This window comes from Salvia hispanica, chromosome 4 (assembly GCF_023119035.1).
Source record: "Salvia hispanica cultivar TCC Black 2014 chromosome 4, UniMelb_Shisp_WGS_1.0, whole genome shotgun sequence".
NCBI lineage: Eukaryota > Viridiplantae > Streptophyta > Magnoliopsida > Lamiales > Lamiaceae > Salvia > Salvia hispanica.
This window is the reverse complement of record NC_062968.1, coordinates 8,674,505-8,690,621: the sequence shown is the minus strand read 5'-3', so window position 1 is coordinate 8,690,621 and position 16,117 is coordinate 8,674,505. Positions and strand designations below refer to the sequence as shown.

At 36.3% G+C, this 16,117-nt stretch overlaps 3 protein-coding genes and 1 non-coding gene across 9 annotated transcripts; 1 reads left to right on the top strand and 3 right to left on the bottom strand.

Moving 5' to 3' along the window:
- Positions 1 to 765: 765 nt before the first annotated feature.
- LOC125185653 (bidirectional sugar transporter N3-like) lies at positions 766 to 2,288 on the bottom strand. Its single transcript, XM_048082214.1, has 6 exons — positions 2,183 to 2,288; positions 2,059 to 2,095; positions 1,750 to 1,960; positions 1,508 to 1,669; positions 1,259 to 1,378; positions 766 to 1,173 (listed from the first exon to the last, which is right to left on the bottom strand). The coding sequence occupies exons 1-6, from the start codon at positions 2,223 to 2,225 to the stop codon at positions 868 to 870; spliced, it is 879 nt and encodes a 292-aa protein (XP_047938171.1). The 5' UTR covers positions 2,226 to 2,288; the 3' UTR covers positions 766 to 867.
- Positions 2,289 to 5,554: 3,266 nt separating this feature from the next.
- On the bottom strand, positions 5,555 to 5,626 carry TRNAQ-UUG. Its single transcript has one exon. It is a non-coding gene; the product is annotated as a tRNA-Gln (tRNA).
- Positions 5,627 to 6,090: 464 nt separating this feature from the next.
- On the top strand, positions 6,091 to 7,112 carry LOC125222366 (RNA-binding protein 12-like). Its single transcript, XM_048124914.1, has 2 exons — positions 6,091 to 6,235; positions 6,313 to 7,112. The coding sequence occupies exons 1-2, from the start codon at positions 6,091 to 6,093 to the stop codon at positions 6,966 to 6,968; spliced, it is 801 nt and encodes a 266-aa protein (XP_047980871.1). The 3' UTR covers positions 6,969 to 7,112.
- LOC125222365 (glucose-6-phosphate 1-dehydrogenase, chloroplastic-like) lies at positions 6,269 to 11,560 on the bottom strand. Of its 6 annotated transcripts, none has more exons than XR_007176546.1 (12): positions 11,213 to 11,560; positions 10,538 to 10,761; positions 10,332 to 10,426; positions 10,108 to 10,222; positions 9,450 to 9,655; positions 8,733 to 8,882; positions 8,525 to 8,645; positions 8,216 to 8,445; positions 7,869 to 8,069; positions 7,399 to 7,698; positions 6,596 to 6,894; positions 6,269 to 6,523 (listed from the first exon to the last, which is right to left on the bottom strand). XR_007176546.1 is itself a non-coding variant. In XM_048124912.1 (10 exons), exons 1-10 carry the CDS (start codon positions 11,400 to 11,402, stop codon positions 7,449 to 7,451), a joined length of 1,782 nt encoding a protein of 593 aa, XP_047980869.1. In that variant the 5' UTR covers positions 11,403 to 11,560; the 3' UTR covers positions 7,197 to 7,448. The 6 variants fall into 6 exon arrangements, 1 of the variants encoding a protein (XP_047980869.1); XR_007176545.1 differs by having other exon boundaries at positions 6,600 to 6,894; XR_007176547.1 differs by having other exon boundaries at positions 6,621 to 6,894.
- Positions 11,561 to 16,117: the final 4,557 nt, after the last annotated feature.

Genomic DNA, 16,117 nt, shown 5'->3' with positions numbered 1-16,117 from the left:
CACTTTTACTATAAATGATAAGTAGGTTCACATTCAACTAATTCATTCCACTCATGTTTTGGAGTAAAACTAATATATAAAAGTAAGACTTATACTTTACTTAACTTTTTCAATCCGCTTTTCTCTATAATTCTTAAAACATGTGCTGAGTCAAAATGTGGACTTCTATTTTAGGACAGAGCTAGTGCATAAAAATTAACATATGCTATTGAATAGTAAAATATAATTATGTATATTAAATAATCGATCAATTAGTTTATGTATAAAACAGAATGCCTCCTAATTTTATTATTTTACTTGTAAATACTCCCTCCGTCCCCCTATTAGGAGTCACTCTTTGACCGGGCACAGGTTTTAAGAAATGTAAAGAAAAGTTGGTTGAAAAAGTTAGTGGAATGTGGGACCCATTTTTTTATATTGGTTTTATAATAAAATGTGAGTGAATTGAGTTAGTGGAATGTGAGACCTACTTACTATTTATGGTAAAAATGAAGTGTGACTCTTAATTGGGGACGGACCGAAATAGAAAAGTGTGACTCTTAATGGGGGACGGAGGGGGTATAAATTATTTTGTCAATTTTTGAGTTTGTGCTATAATTGTGCTTTTTTGGTAATTAATTTTTGGAGATAATTTTAATACACACCATCATTTCTTAAGAAATAAAACTATTAACTGATGAAGTTGACAAGATCACCATAGTAAAAAACTAACTAATAGAAGTTGATAAACATGTTGATGGATTGCTATATTTTTGGGAAACACTATAAAACAAAATAAGGGTGTTTAATTTATTTGAGTAGGTAGGTAAGAAAACAGAGAAAAATACATGGATGGACCACAGGATTTAATGAGTAAATATGAATAAATTATGTAGCTGCACAAACAAGCATGGGCAGAGGTGTGTGGAGGTGGGGTGGTTCAGCAGCCATTGAGCAAGGGAGAGCTGTGTCTTGAATCTCTGCGGTCTCAACCACCTTTATGCTAATTGGATTGTGATCATTACTAGCAATAGGAATAGTACTAATAGGAGTAGTAATAGGAGTAGAAATTGGAATAGTAATACTAATAGGAGTAGAAGGGGCAGAGGCTTTGATTTCCAATTGCTTGTTCCGGAATATTCCATACACCAACATTTGTATCATCCCCAACAAAAATCCCATTACATTTGGAAGCTGCATTATATCATCATATATATTTATAAGCATAATGTTGTTGAGAAGAGAATTTCTATTAGTATTAGTATGAATGAGGACTCACCGCCACACACAAATCCTTTTGGAACAAACCGTATGCGAACCACATAATTGCACTGAGTGTCAAGAAAAATGACAAAGGAAATGGCATGAATTCCACGCTTCGTGTTCGGACAACTCGAAACTGCATTAGTGGGGATGTGATGATCAGTTGCTAACTATTTGCTAATTGCTAACTATGTCAACACGAAGACAATTGTATATATATATATATATATATATATAGTGAATTAAGCCGTGGCTAGCTACTTACAATGATGCTCAAGGGAGCTGCGAAGACACATACGGAGACTGCCACACAAATCCATCCAACCACTCGTGCTCGAGTCGTCCCCTCGAATACAAAGAATGTCACCGCAAATATGACACAAAGCAGCCCCACATTCATCAACCCAAGAATCTTGGCAGTGTGATTCTGATTGCAGTGATGAAACACAATTAATAATGTAGTTATGGAGAATAATCAATGGGACGGAGAAGGAGGTAGTAGGGTACCCTAGCTTTTGTGGAAGCATAAGTGAAGAAGATGAAGAGGTAGGCAGTTTGAATAAGGCATCCGAATAGATTGATGGTGATGAGAAGCACAACATTAGTCTTGAGCAATGCATAGTAGAGCCACAGCATGGATGAGAAGAGGGCGACTGCATAAGGCAACGAATCGAATCCCATTGTTGATTTTTCCTTGTAGATTCGGATGAATGTTGGCCTGCATTAATGTTTTCTTACTCACTTTAATTAATTGATCAAAAACATAGTAGTATAGTAGTAGTAGTAGTATTAATGGAGATGAAGTAGAGAAGTTACATTGGAGCCAGGAACACCATAACTGAAATAATGTTACCTGCAAATCACAACCCGAATATGTTATGTAGGAGTATAATCAAATTCATATGGATGGTACTATTAGGTGAATGCATATATGGAGTACCTAAGATACCGAATGTGAAGCCCCAGGTGTGGAAGACAGCCATGCTATCTACTTAATTAGTATCTCTCTCTCTCTGCTGAATGCTGATATATTTGCAATGTAGGTAGTTCATGCAGATTATGGGACGAGCTGCTTCTTGTGCTTACATAGAGAGAGGTCAGGTGGGATATCGATCGAAGAAGAAGTCATCCTTGTTGCATGACACGTGGAGAAAATAGTACCATAAAATCATTCATCCTGCCTCACGTGCCTTTCATACACCTCATTCCTTTCTAATTATATGTGCCCTATGTCCTCTATAATTATCACTTTTATTCTTTATAAGTTTTAAGAAATGTAATAAAAATAAGTTACAAAATTAATCGAATATGATTTTTATAATAAAATGCGAGTGAAATGCGTTAATTAAATACTATAAAGTTCACTGCACAAAACGGTAAAACTGAAATGTAACAAAAGTTTTGAGATGGAGGGAGTGAAGACTGATACATCTAACAATAAGTTATGTGTTTTAAAATGTTTACTCTTTAAAGCAGTGGTGAAGGAAAGAGGGTTCACTAATTTAAGCTTAAAATCAGAATCCTCGCTTTTCATCATATATTCATTTCATTTTAAACTTGTACTTACTATAATTAATTGAGATGCTTTTCCTCCTTCATTTCATTCCCATCTGGAGCGCTTAGTTTTGAATGATAATGTGTCGATATATAATTTTTGTACTTGTATATACTATGTATTTTTGCCTTTTGGGTTTATATGTGAAACTAGCTACGTGGTGGACCCACAAATTTTGCATGGACACGTAAGACACCTCAACATACGCTACTCACTTTTATTTTACCATTACCCATCATTGTTGTTGATGAGGACGAAAGAGATAAATCAAGCTCATTGCCTCTCAATTACTAAAATACTACATGAGTTTAAATAAACTATTTTTAAAACTAAGAGTAACAATTATTAAATATATTGTGAATAGAGAAAATGATAATAAATAAAATTGATTTATTGAGAATAATATGCTGTCCTGGTATCTATAAATAGAAAATTATTACTCCCTCCCCTGAAAATTTGTCACATTTCATTTTCTGCACTTATTTTTAAAAAATGATAATAAATACTTAAAGTGGAGAAATTGTAAATAAGAGAGAGAATATTGTAGATAAGAGTCTTCTCTATATTATTCTCTCTCTTACTTTACTTTCTCTTCACTTTAACTATTTATTATCATTTTTTAAAAATGAGTGCAGAAAATGAAATTTGACAAATTTTCGGGACGGAGGGAGTACTAATTTTTAAAATATAAAGACGGGAAATGTAATTTAATAACCATGGTGGCATTGTGCATAGCTAATGTGATGTACATGTGTGTGTGTTGGGCTTAAATTTCACGGCACAACTAAATCAAGGATATGATTAATGTAATAGTGACAGTATAATGTTTGATGTGTCAATGTCAAGCAAATAATTGTGGTGACGCAAATGTGTATATATATGAATATGATTAGGGGTAAAATCAGAGCAATCATTTGGTTACATGATTGAGATGAATGAATGAATACATTATGCATGCATATATATCTTGAATTCTCCATACATTTGGCGCCATTGCAGCTCATACATTTCAATTCCAAATTCACTTGTTCAATTCCCACATATATTGTCCTCATAAAACACCAAATAATTAAACGTATATATAAACATAGAGAGAATTAAAGAGTATGATTGCTTGCATATATCAAATTAGTTTTTTGTGTGGCTACAATAAATTATGAATGTTGTGGCGTCTCGCATATTGCCAAGAATGCAGAATAAACAGTACCTTGACAATCAAGAGTTTAGAGCCAACTTAAACACGAGAATATTAATGTAAAAAATAAATGAGGAGGCAGCTAGCTAGCCCCTGTTGGTAGATGATCCTCTCCTCATATCTCATTATTTCAATCTAATTATAATTTGGAGGGGACCTCACTTCATTTATTGCATCTCATTTTCACTATAATTTATTATATTATTTTGCAAGATCTTGCAATTCACGGCTCCACAGCTCACAATCCTCTTCATGGTTACTGCATAATTCATTGGTATTATATATAGGTAGAGAAATTAATAAAATACCCCTAAAATAGTACTTCCTCCGTTCCATAAAAAATGTCTCACTTTCATTTTTCGTTTGTCATACTAAAGATGTCACATTTCCATTTTTAGAAAAAGTTCTCTCTCACAATAATATAAATATTACTCCCTCCGTCCCGGCTAAGATGACACATTGCTTAGCCGGCACGGGGTTTTAGGAGTTATTGGTTAAAGTATTTAATTAGAGAGAGAGAAGGTGAGTGTAAGTATTAAAGTAGAGAGATAAAGAAAGATGTATATTTTAATAGGAGTGAGAAAAAATGGTTGGGTGTATTAATTGGAGAGAGAAAGTTATCAAAAAAGGAAATGTGTCATCTTAGTTGAGACAAACTAAAAAGGAAAACGTGTCATCTTAAGCGGGATGGAGGGAGTATATTTTTTTTTTCACCTACACACAAAACAAAACCTTCTAAAATCTCGTGCCGTTCCACAAGTGTGACATCTCTTGTGGGACCGAGGGTGTACTTACCATTGATGAGTTAGCTTTATGTTTGAATTATGAGTTATTCAGACTTAAATTTCAGATTAGAATTTTACAATCTTAATCTTGTAGCTACCCCACCAGGCTAAATGAGCGAAAAACTAACAATAATCATTCACCTATTTATTTTTTACTCTTAAGGATAGTAATCGTATAATAATCAAATAAATCTAATATAAAAACAAAAAAAATTATATGACAAAATAGTAGTATAACCTTTTCAAAACATTACACTTTTATATGAATGATATTTAATAAAGCTTAAGTTGTTGAATAAATTCCAATTTATAATAATCCTGACATGTCAAAAAATCTAATTTAAGATTGATAATTTATTATGAATATTTTATATAGTGAACTTGAATATTCCAATTCATTTATCTATTATTATATTATATTAATAAAAATGTAACATAAAAGTGAAGCTTTTGTTTTATTTTATTTATGTAGTTATTATTTTTATTTAAAATATTATCGAAGTGTCCTAATTGACTTACAACAAGTCATTTGTATTTCAAATCAGCTATAGGCTAATCGGACTCAAATTTTGCAAGGTTACAAATTTATAACCCAAACACTTTAAATTTAGAAGATTATTCGGATCAATATGTGGGAGGGATCCAGACTACATATTATTGACATCTCTAGTTGGAATTGCCCATGCATCAAAGTTACACATTAACTTATCACTAACACAATTTCCATATACTAAATCACTATGGGAAATAAAAGGAAATATGGTGTCAAAAAAATAAAGGTCCTACCGGGAGTCGAACCCAGGTCGCTGGATTCAAAGTCCAGAGTGCTAACCACTACACCATAGAACCTTGTTGTCACCTTTCCAAATTAAGAGCTATACACCAAATATATTTGAAACTTAAAAGTATGAAATTGAAAGCTGTAGATTTTAGGATAACAAAACATATTGATGAACCCCCAATTAGGTACGAAATAAGTTGACTCGGTTGAACAGCTACATTATTTCATATACAGAGTTACAATTGGCATTGCAATTATAAAAGTAAAAATGCATGTGAAGACAGAGAGCTTAGCTAAATTGTTTTTGGTTGGGTTGTGTGTAGTTATGAGATTTCATAATTAAAGTAAGCAGAGAATGAAGTTGCTGTCGAAAAAGAAAAAAAAGCATTCTTGAATTTAATGGCTCAAGGTTGAGACCTGTGACCTTACAGTTGCTTTCACGGATTATAACTACCCATCTCATCTTAACTTTACCTTCTTATATAAATACTATGAAATATTTATAACTTCACTTCACTGAATCTTGAACGCCATGTTTCATTCCATCATCATTCTCTCTCTCACATGTTTGGCCCTCTCCGCAGCTCAGCCCGCCACGCACATTAGCGTGCTAGGTTCTGTATATTGCGACGTATGTTCTCAGAATACTTTCTCCAACCATAGCTACTTCTTGCCAGGTATGTTCATATCATTCATTTATAAGTAATATAAATAGGACTAGCAGAGTGATTAGGTTCGGTTTGGTTTGGTGCAGGTGTCGATGTTAACATCGAGTGCAAAATGAAAAGAAGATGGGCAAGGAGCAGGGAAGATATATCATTCTCAGTGAACAGAAGCACAGATAGATTTGGAATCTACAGAGTGGAGATTCCTTGTGTTGATGGAAGCGTCGACTGCACCCGACATCCCACCATCCAGTCACTGTGCAAGGCAACTTTGCTCCCTCTCTCCGCACCCATCACCACCTGCAATCTCCCAGCCGTGAAAACCATTTCATCGCACATTACACTAAGATCAAACCGAACCAATGCCTGCACCTACACCTTAGGCGCCTTGACTTACAAACCACCACAGAGAAATCTCACTCTTTGTGGGATTCCCAGTCCAACATTATTCAATACTTCCAAGTTTTTCTTTCCTCCTTACAGCGTATTCCCTTGGCCACCGTTGCCTCCACTTCCTCAGCTCCCCCCGCTGCCTCAACTTCCGCCACTGCCTCAGCTTCCACCACTGCCTCAACTTCCACCATTGCCTCAGCTTCCCCCTTTCCCTTATTTCCCATTTCCTCCAAATCCTCCGTCTTTGCCTTTTCCATTTCCATCTGTTCCTCCTCCTCCTGCATCACCACCGATGTTCAATTTCTGGGATCCGAATACATGGTTTCCGCATCCTCCCCCTACCAATCCATAGCTCTATCATCTATTTCATCTTCTAAGTATAGTGAAAACTACACGATAACATCTAATTGTACCTACATTTTTGCTGATTCAGACTGTCTCAGATAATTGTTGTAAATTAGTAAAATCATATTGTGACAATTTTATAAGAGAACCAGCTGCGTGGCTCATACTTATCTGCCTTTGTTCCCATTCAAATATTGGGATTTAGCAAGAGCAATAATCATCATTCACTAAGATATAAAATTGGAAAACTTCGATGTCATTAACTATATGGTTTCTGGAATTTTACAACATAGTTTATTCAAGTTTTTACCCTACATAGGTGTACATGTCGATAACAAGATAATACAGTCTACATTTCTTACTCCCAACAAAATTAAAAATCGAAAATCTTGTAAAGCAGCAAAACAACAAATTGAGGAAATGAGAGCTGCATGAACCTGTGACTAGTGAAGTGCAGATTTCATAAATATATTTTTGGACTCGGATGCTATTCGTCAACCCCAAGATCACCCCACTTAACGTTGTATCTGGCTGCAAGGTAATGAGCCCCTACTGGTCCTCGACTTCCATAAGGATAATACTCGGGAATCTTTTTCTTTTCTTCGAGATCCTTCAATACAGGGGTGAAAAGTGCCCACGCAGCATCTAATTCGTCACTCCTGATGAAGAGTCTCCTCTCACCCTCAACAGCATCCAGTAGAAGTCTCTCATACGCATCAGGTATCTCCTTAGAGTACCTACGCAACACAAGATAATAAGCTACAGTCCCAAAACCTCAACCAACATTTCAGCCCCTAAATGTTATGAGTTAAAACACAACACTTTCAGGGATCTTGTAGGCAATTGTGTGCCAAGACAAGTAAATTAATGACTAAAACTTAAAATAATTGAAAAATCTCATTAATACCTTGCTTTATAAAGAAGATTAAGATTGCTTCGGTCCAATCTCATCCCTAGTCCCGGGACTTTGTTATTAATCTTCAAATAAATAGCTTCATCAGGCTGAACCCGGATTACAAGCTCATTTGTTGCTAGGTCCAGATCAGTCCCGAAGTTTCGATTGTATAAATTACCAGGTACATGTCTGAACTGCACCCTTATTTCAGCCCTAAGAAAAGGAATGCATTTAAGCATCAAGCTCCGAGTTAGTAGGGTAAATAAGAAACTAGTGACAACCCTGAATTGATTCTACATACTATATTTCTTTAGAATGAAGCGATACTACATATATCATATATCTGGGCTTTTCTATACCTTTTATCATGTAAAGCTTTTCCAGCTTTCATTAAAAAAGGCACACCATCCCATCTTGCATTATCAATAAAAAGTGCAGCAGCAGCAAAAGTTGGGGTTAAACTATTTTTGGGAACGGTTTTGTCATCTGTATATCCCGGGTATGAGACGCCTCCTTTTGTGTGACTCTTATACTGCCCTATGATTACATCATCGACTCTTATAGGTCTCATGGAGCGCAAAACTTTAACCTGTAATCCATGCAGAATTAGCATTGCTCTAAGCAGAAAAAAAAGTACGAGTCAAACAAAAATATGCACAAAGAGAAACCTTTTCATTTCTGATATCTTCAGCATCCAAACTGACAGGTGTTTCCATGGCAAAGAGGGCCAATATTTGGAGCAGATGATTTTGCATTATGTCTCTCATGATTCCGTAGTGGTCAAAGTAGCTGGCACATAACAAAAAAGATTAATAAGCATGGTTCCAGTTGCTAGTCATTAGAATTCGTTCAGCATCAAATTAAACAGACAGTTACCCTCCCCTTCCTTCAGTGCCAAAGTCCTCGGAGAATATCAATTGAACATTCCTTATATACTGTCTTGACCATAAGGGTTCAAAAATAAGATTTGAGAAGCGAAGGACAGACAGGTTCTCCACTAGCTCCTTTCCTAGGTAATGATCTATCCTGTAACAAGAGAATTATCACAGGTAAACATTGCAAATCAGATTCTACCTGAAACATGGTACTCCTTCCGTCCCATAATAGATGACATAGTTGGAGAATGGCCCAGGATTTTAGGAGATGTGTTGTTTTGTGTGTTAGGTGGAGAGAGAAAATAGTATATTTATACTCCCTCCGTCCATGAAATATTGTCCAAGTTTGACTTGGCACGGGTTTTTAAAAATGTGAAGAAAAGTGAGTTGAAAATGTTAGTGGAATGAGGGTCCCACATTTATAGTATTAGTTTTATACTAATAGAATGTGAGTGTAAAGAGTTAGTGGAAAGTGGAGTCCATTTACCAAAAATAGAAAAAAAGCAAAGTGGATAACTTTTCACGGACAAACCAAAATGGCAAAACTGGACAACATTGAGTATTAATGTGAGAGAACTTTTTCCAAAAAGAAAATCATGACATCTTTTGTGGGACAAACTAAAAAGGAAAGTGTGACATCTATTATGGGACGGAGGGAGTACATCATAGTCAATCCTGATAAGGAATTGCATTCACATAGAGATGAAACAAAACCTACCTAAAAATCTGATCCTCGTCCAGATATTGCTTTAAAGATTTAGTCAAAGCGGCCGAAGATTCAGAATCCCGGCCAAATGGTTTTTCAACAATGACCCTAGTCCAGCCAGCAGAAGCAGAAGCAGAGAGACTGGCACATTTTACAGCATCTACGAATATGTTTGGTGGGATAGATAAATAAAATAGCCGATTTGAAACCCGACCAGCCTACAGAAGCCAACCACCATTGTATCTTCAGTAATATATAATGATTTTACAGCGCCACGACAATGTGCCAGAAAACATGAAATTGCAAACAACAAGGCAATGTTCCAGGAAACATGAAGTTAGCATTCACAATATGTCAAACAGAAAAATGCTGAGAAGCATGCCAAACAGCACTGTCTGCATTAATTAATATGGATGCATTTCCATCAATCCTAAGTTTTCAGTTTCTTTTAACATTATCTTCCTAGACAGTGATTGTGCACCACAATAACGAAAAGAGAAAAAAACGAAGGAAGAGCCACAGACTCCGACAAGTAGCTCTTGTCAAATTACTCGTCCACTCGAGTAATGTTTATTATAAGTAGAAACATCTATTGTGGGCTGTGACTCGTAAGAATAATGTGTTCACATATTAGAATATAAGAAAAATGAAAAGTTCAGTGACCCACTACCTCATGCTCCTTTAGTATCTTATCAAGCTCAGCAAAATTCTCCTGAGAATCATATTGACCAGAGTGGTAGAAACATCTTTGTAGGAACTGCTCCATCTTTTCACCACAATTTTCGCTATATACATGTTACAATTCTTTAAATCAACACTCAATTGAGTCCCCCATAACATTAAGTGCACCGAATCCTAACAACAAAAACTCAAAGTAGAAGGCAGCAGTGATACCTCTTATCAATTCTGCAAGTAAGAGTCTTGCTAACCATATTTCTTAGTTCAGCATCTGTCATCTTACTACGGGCATAACCAAAGATAGTGAAATGCTGAAACAAACAAAACATGTAGTAATAAACATCAATTATGCGTGTAGACTAGAGATAAGAGCAAGTATTTTAGGTTTCCCCAAAAAACACTAGGATATATTGCAAACAGACCTCAGGTAGGCAATCCTCATAGTATAGTGCAAAAAGAGCAGGAAATATCTTCTTCTTTGCAAGATCCCCAGAGGCCCCTACAACAGTAATACTCGTGGTTGATCTACCATCATTAACATCAAAATTACTAAGCTGCGTGTTCTCTTTAACTGACGTCAGCCCATCTTTCAATTTTTTCAAAGGAGCTTCATTTTGCAATCCAGCAACTGTTGCAGCCAAAGAACCTACATAATTTATTCGATTAGATTAAATCCTCACATGACATTGCAGATTACACAGCACTAGTTACAAATTGAAACACAACCACGCTATGATTCTTCAAGAGAATGAAATCCAAATGCTCAAACTTCACTAGATTTCATCAATCATCCTCACATAGCATTGCAGATTACACAGCACTAGTGACAAATTGGAACACAATAAACACAACCACACTATGAATATTATCCCTTTCTTACTATAGATTCTTCAAGAGAATGAAACCAAAATGCTCAAACTTCACAAGTAAGTTCTAGGTTTCATCAATTCAATTTATAAAAGTCTACAAAAAAACATCAAAACATCTTAAATCGTGTATCCGCATATCAATTTAAGTCCAAAACACAGTCTTTAAAAAAAATGAAACACAAAAACTGGCATGAGCTAGATAAGAATTTGGTGAATTAGATAACCAACCATCTTGCATGGAAGCTATAGAAGGAAAAGCGGTGGAGTTGAATTGCAAAGAAGCAGTAGTTAGTTTAGGAGAAGTGGCAGGAAATAAAAAATTATTGGGATTTTGGTGAGACGAAAGAGAGGACAAATTGGGATAAGGCGAAGATGAAGAACAGCAGTGGCTGGAGATAGAGATGGTACTTGCGCCCATAATCAATCGCAAACCAAGTTCCTCCTAAATTCCAAATTCAGTTTATAATTATAGGGCGTTTGAGATCTCCGAAAGAAGGAAGGCGTTTGAGATCTCCGAAAGAAGGAAGGCTGCTGAGTTTGACGATGAGCTGCAAAGCAACTTCGAGAGTTGGGACTTTGGGATTATTATTATATTCACTATGCGTTAAATGTCTTTTCTCTTTTTCATGTCATACTCCATTTGGACGGCTCAAAATGCAATTTTTAGTTGGTCCTACTCCCTCCATCCCCGAAAATTTATTACCTATTTTTCTTTTTTCTTTGTTCCTAAAAATTTATCACTTTCACGTTTGTCATTTTTAGTAGTGGATCCTACATTCCACTAACTCATTCACACTCACATTTTATTATAAAACTAATATATAAAAATAAGACCCACATACCACCAACTTTTTCAACTCACTTTCTATTACATTTCTTAGAACCCGTGCCGAGTCAAATGGTGATGAATTATAAGGGACGGAAGGAGTATTAAAAATGTCCATTTATTTATTTATAAATATATTTATTCCCTCCGTCCCCAGATAATTTGACCCAGTATTCCATTTTTGTCCGCCCAAATATTTCACTATTTCACTTTTACCATTTTTGGGTAGTGAACCCTATATTCCACTAACCAATTCCTATTCACATTTTATTATAAAACTAATATATAAAAGTAGGCCCACATCCCACTAACTTTTTCAACTCACTTTTCATTACATTTCTTAAAACTCGTGCATGATCAAAGTGAGTCGAATTATCCGGGACGGAGGGAGTATCTCTTATCTCTCCTCATTAAAATATTCAATTACTTCTATAACTTTACTTTATTATATTCAACTACTCTACCTAAAATTTTATATCTTTTAAGAATATGGACATCTTAAATAGGACGGAAAGAATATATATCAATGCAATTAATTATTTTCATTCTTCTTATACTTCCTTCTCATCTCAAAAATAGACCACAGTTATTATTTTGGGATGTCTCTTAAAAATGGACCAATTCTATTTGATTTTTATTCCTTTTCAATAAGGTGGACCTCATTATTTACTAACAATACTCCAATCATTTTTTTTTCTATCTCTCTCTTATTTTAACAATTATGCATTAAAACTCGTGTCATTTCAAATTTGTCTATTTTTAGAGACGGAGGAAGTAAATAGTAAATAGGCCTCACATTCTACTTAACTCAATCTATTTACATTTTATTTTAAAACTAATATATAAAAGCAAGATTCATATTCCACTAATTTTTTCAACTCAATTTTCTTTACATTTCTTAAAGTTCCGTCCAAACCAAATAGTACTCCTATTATGGGGTGTTAGTATCTCCATCAACAAAATATAGTTTCTTATTTTAATTTCAGTTTTTTTTTTTATCAAAATTAGTTTTATATTTTGCCCCTTTTAAAATTTTTCCCTTCATATTTTTCTTGTTCTTTTATTTCTCTCATCTAATTTATCTATTTTATCTTTTTCTCTCACTTTACCAATTTTATATAAAAACATATACTCCTTGTTCATGACTAAAAATATTTTTAGTGGATGTTAATAGTAGTACTTTTCTCTATCTATTTAATTTTATTTTAGATGAAGTTCAATTGTTATGATTCATTATCATATGATTATTCATCTAGAATTAAATATTGAGATTATTTTAATTGAAAGAGAGTGGCTATAACTGATTATCATATGACTTCTAGGATTAAGTTGTAAGATTCAGTCGAGCTAAATATAATACATATTCATTATTTTTCAAATGAACATACTCTTAAATGACTAATACCAGGACGACATGCATGTATCAGTATTATCCAATGTATGTATGGCCTATAACCTTGTTATGTGAATCTTGGCCTCATTTTTTATGGCCAAATATTTAATTTAATTAGAATTAAATGGAATTTCCATTAAAGTAGTACTCCTACGTTTGTTTTTCAAACTTAAATTTTGGTGTGTGAAACAGTTTGGTGTGGATGTGCAAAAGAGCAAACAAGATTGGCTTTTCAATTGCATACCATGTTCATCCTATTAAACGAACTAATCAATCTCTTGATCCAATCATCTCAAAGTCATGATCCCATTATTTATTGATTTTGTAAAATAAATTGACAGGATCGGAGTATGTATTGACAGATTAGCATTGGCTTAAAAAAATAATGTTAAGCAGTTAAGCTAAGCTATTGTTTCGTGATGGCATCATTCATTTGAAACTAACACGCCAAGCAAAAGCAAATTGCTGGTCCCAAATAATTAATATCTGTAGGCTGAGGCTCTGTGTTTTTGTTTTTTTTTTCCTTCTTTTTTTAACGTTTCCTAGTTATCTAGAAGTATTTTTTTTTTTAATTGGGTTATTTGATTGTAAATTTGTAATACACGAAGTTGAGCAGAGTGGTAAAAACATACTGCTCCATCTCAAACTTTTAATATCACTCGTCATTTTGAACTTGAGCCACCCTCCTCCGAGTATATATACTCTTTAATTTCCTGTAACTTAACCCTCAGCTATATAATTTCTGGAAATGTAATGTAAATTGTCTTTATCATGTCTTACAAGGGCAGCAATTAAGGTGGGCTCTCTCCTTGCTTTGGTATTCACTGCATTGTTGTGTGCTTTATATGCTCATCTTAAGTCGTTTCCATAGTGCAAGAGCATCTCCAATGGCTTTAGGCCAGCCACAGGCTAGCCACTCTCTCTCTCTGTCACGTCATCAGCACTAAAATTCTACCTGTCACATCATCATTTTACTCAAATAGGCTAGCCTAAGGCCAGCCACAGGCTAGTCGCAATAAAAATAATTCAAAAACAACTACATTTACGGAATTAAATTTACGATAAATTATGGAATTAAATTTACGAGACATATACAAGAAAATTCATTCATTTCATTAAAAAAAAGAGGTACATAGATAAAAAAAAATACATGATTTTTTTAAAAAAATCGGGCTTCCACACACGAGCCCCGCCGCTCTCTACTCGTCGTCCCCGCCGTCGTCGCCGTCCTCGCCGCCGCCACTCGGGACCTCCACATCGGTGGGGGTATCTGAGCCCGCGTCTGAGCCCCCCATCAGTGCCCTCGTGGCATCCAAATCCACATGCATGTTGTCGAGCATCGAGCGAAGAAACCTCTTCTCTGTGGGTCAGTTGCGGCCCTCCACTCTTGGAAGACCTTGTACAACCGTTCCTCCGTTTTTTGACGCGAGAATAAGGTGTACGCGCGTGAGGGGGTGCCGAGATGCCGAGATGACTTCCTGCCCGGGCGCCCGCTTTGGGGGGCCGGGCGACGAGCTCAGCATGCGGAGGTCGTTGGTGTACAATCCCGAAAATTGGCCGGCCGCGGCCCTGAAATGCGTTCCCACCCCTTCCGGCATTCCTCATTGCTGTCGCACCTTTTCGTTGAGAAGCGGTTCCTCACATAGGCTACGCTCTAATCTTAGCCCACATGTTGACGATCCCGGCTGGTTGTTCGCAGCAGTGGTCGTCTCATAACCGGCCTAACCACCCCGCCGGCCGCGAGCGACGCCTCGCGTCCACTTCCTCCGCGTGGGCGTGTCGTCATCAATCAACACCGGGCTGCGACGACTCGCCGACCACCTTGCTCTTCCCCTTAGTCTTCTTCTGCTTCGGCGCTGCTCCCCCCGTTGGAACGGGAGTGTCCCGCCTCCTCAGACATCGATCCCCGGCTCGTACGGTAAGAAACGGTCATCCCCGGTGAAGCTGCGTCTCCACATGGGTCGACGTGTGAGACGAAGCCGTCAAAAAATCAAGAGAGGGATGATAGACCGTGTCCCCCCTCCCCCCCGGTGACCCGCTGCATCCCGGGATGCATACCGGAGTTGCGTCCACTCTCCTGCCATACTGGCGTACTCGTTGTTGTTGTCCATCGCTCGATGTTGCTCTTGTACAGAAATTTAGAGAGAGAGAAAGCTCGTTAAAACAAGTGGTGCAAATGAAAATGAAACTAAAATCGCGTATATATAGTTTTCAAAAATTTTCAAAAATAAAAAATAGGCGCTGGCCCGATCGCTGGCCGATCGGCACGCCACAATGGCGGCCAGCGCATCGGCCAGCGCCTAGAAATCGGCGTGCGCTTGCCAGTTTCTACGCCGAAATGCCGTTGGCCGGTTCCAATAGTTCGGCTATCCGACCGGCTAGCGCGCGAATCAGCTAGCCGGTGGACTAGCCGCTATTGGAGATGCTCTAACATCTACTATTTGGTAGTATATCTGTTTTAGTCCTTACATTATTACATACTCCTATATGGTTTGGTTTCCGCTCCATTTTTCGAACTGGAAATGCGCATGTTATGCTTTTGGATTGAACCCAAACGCAACACAACAGTCAACAGTCTCACTCTATGTGGCTTGATACTATATATACAAATATTTTTTTTTTCATTTTCGTCCGTCGCACAAAAATTATCCACTTCCAATTTTGGTAAGTTTTTGTCTGGACCTCTGCTCACTCCCCACTAATAATATCCAATCACTTTTTCTTTTTATCTTTTTTATTTTACCATTTTGCACTAAAACCCGTGCAACCCCAAAGTCCATATTTTTAGGAACGGATGGGGTATTACTTTGTTAGAATTATAATGTAGAATCAATCTTATGATTTATAAAACAATTTTAGCGTAATGTTCTAATAGAGACATTTATTTTTATTTTGTTAATAATCTCCATATTAT

Coding starts and splice junctions, on each gene's coding strand:
- LOC125185653 (XM_048082214.1), bottom strand. CDS start 2,225: ATGGCTGTCTTCCACACCTGGGGCTTCACATTCGGTATCTTAG. Junction 1,961..2,058: donor ATGGTGTTCCTGGCTCCAAT/GTAACTTCTCTA, acceptor ACATTAATGCAG/GCCAACATTCATCCGAATCT. Junction 1,670..1,749: donor ATGCTTCCACAAAAGCTAGG/GTACCCTACTAC, acceptor CACTGCAATCAG/AATCACACTGCCAAGATTCT.
- LOC125222366 (XM_048124914.1), top strand. CDS start 6,091: ATGTTTCATTCCATCATCATTCTCTCTCTCACATGTTTGGCCCTCTCC. Junction 6,236..6,312: donor CCATAGCTACTTCTTGCCAG/GTATGTTCATAT, acceptor GGTTTGGTGCAG/GTGTCGATGTTAACATCGAG.
- LOC125222365 (XM_048124912.1), bottom strand. CDS start 11,402: ATGGGCGCAAGTACCATCTCTATCTCCAGCCACTGCTGTTCTTCATCT. Junction 10,427..10,537: donor ATGAGGATTGCCTACCTGAG/GTCTGTTTGCAA, acceptor TGTTTGTTTCAG/CATTTCACTATCTTTGGTTA. Junction 8,446..8,524: donor AAGATATCAGAAATGAAAAG/GTTTCTCTTTGT, acceptor CATGGATTACAG/GTTAAAGTTTTGCGCTCCAT.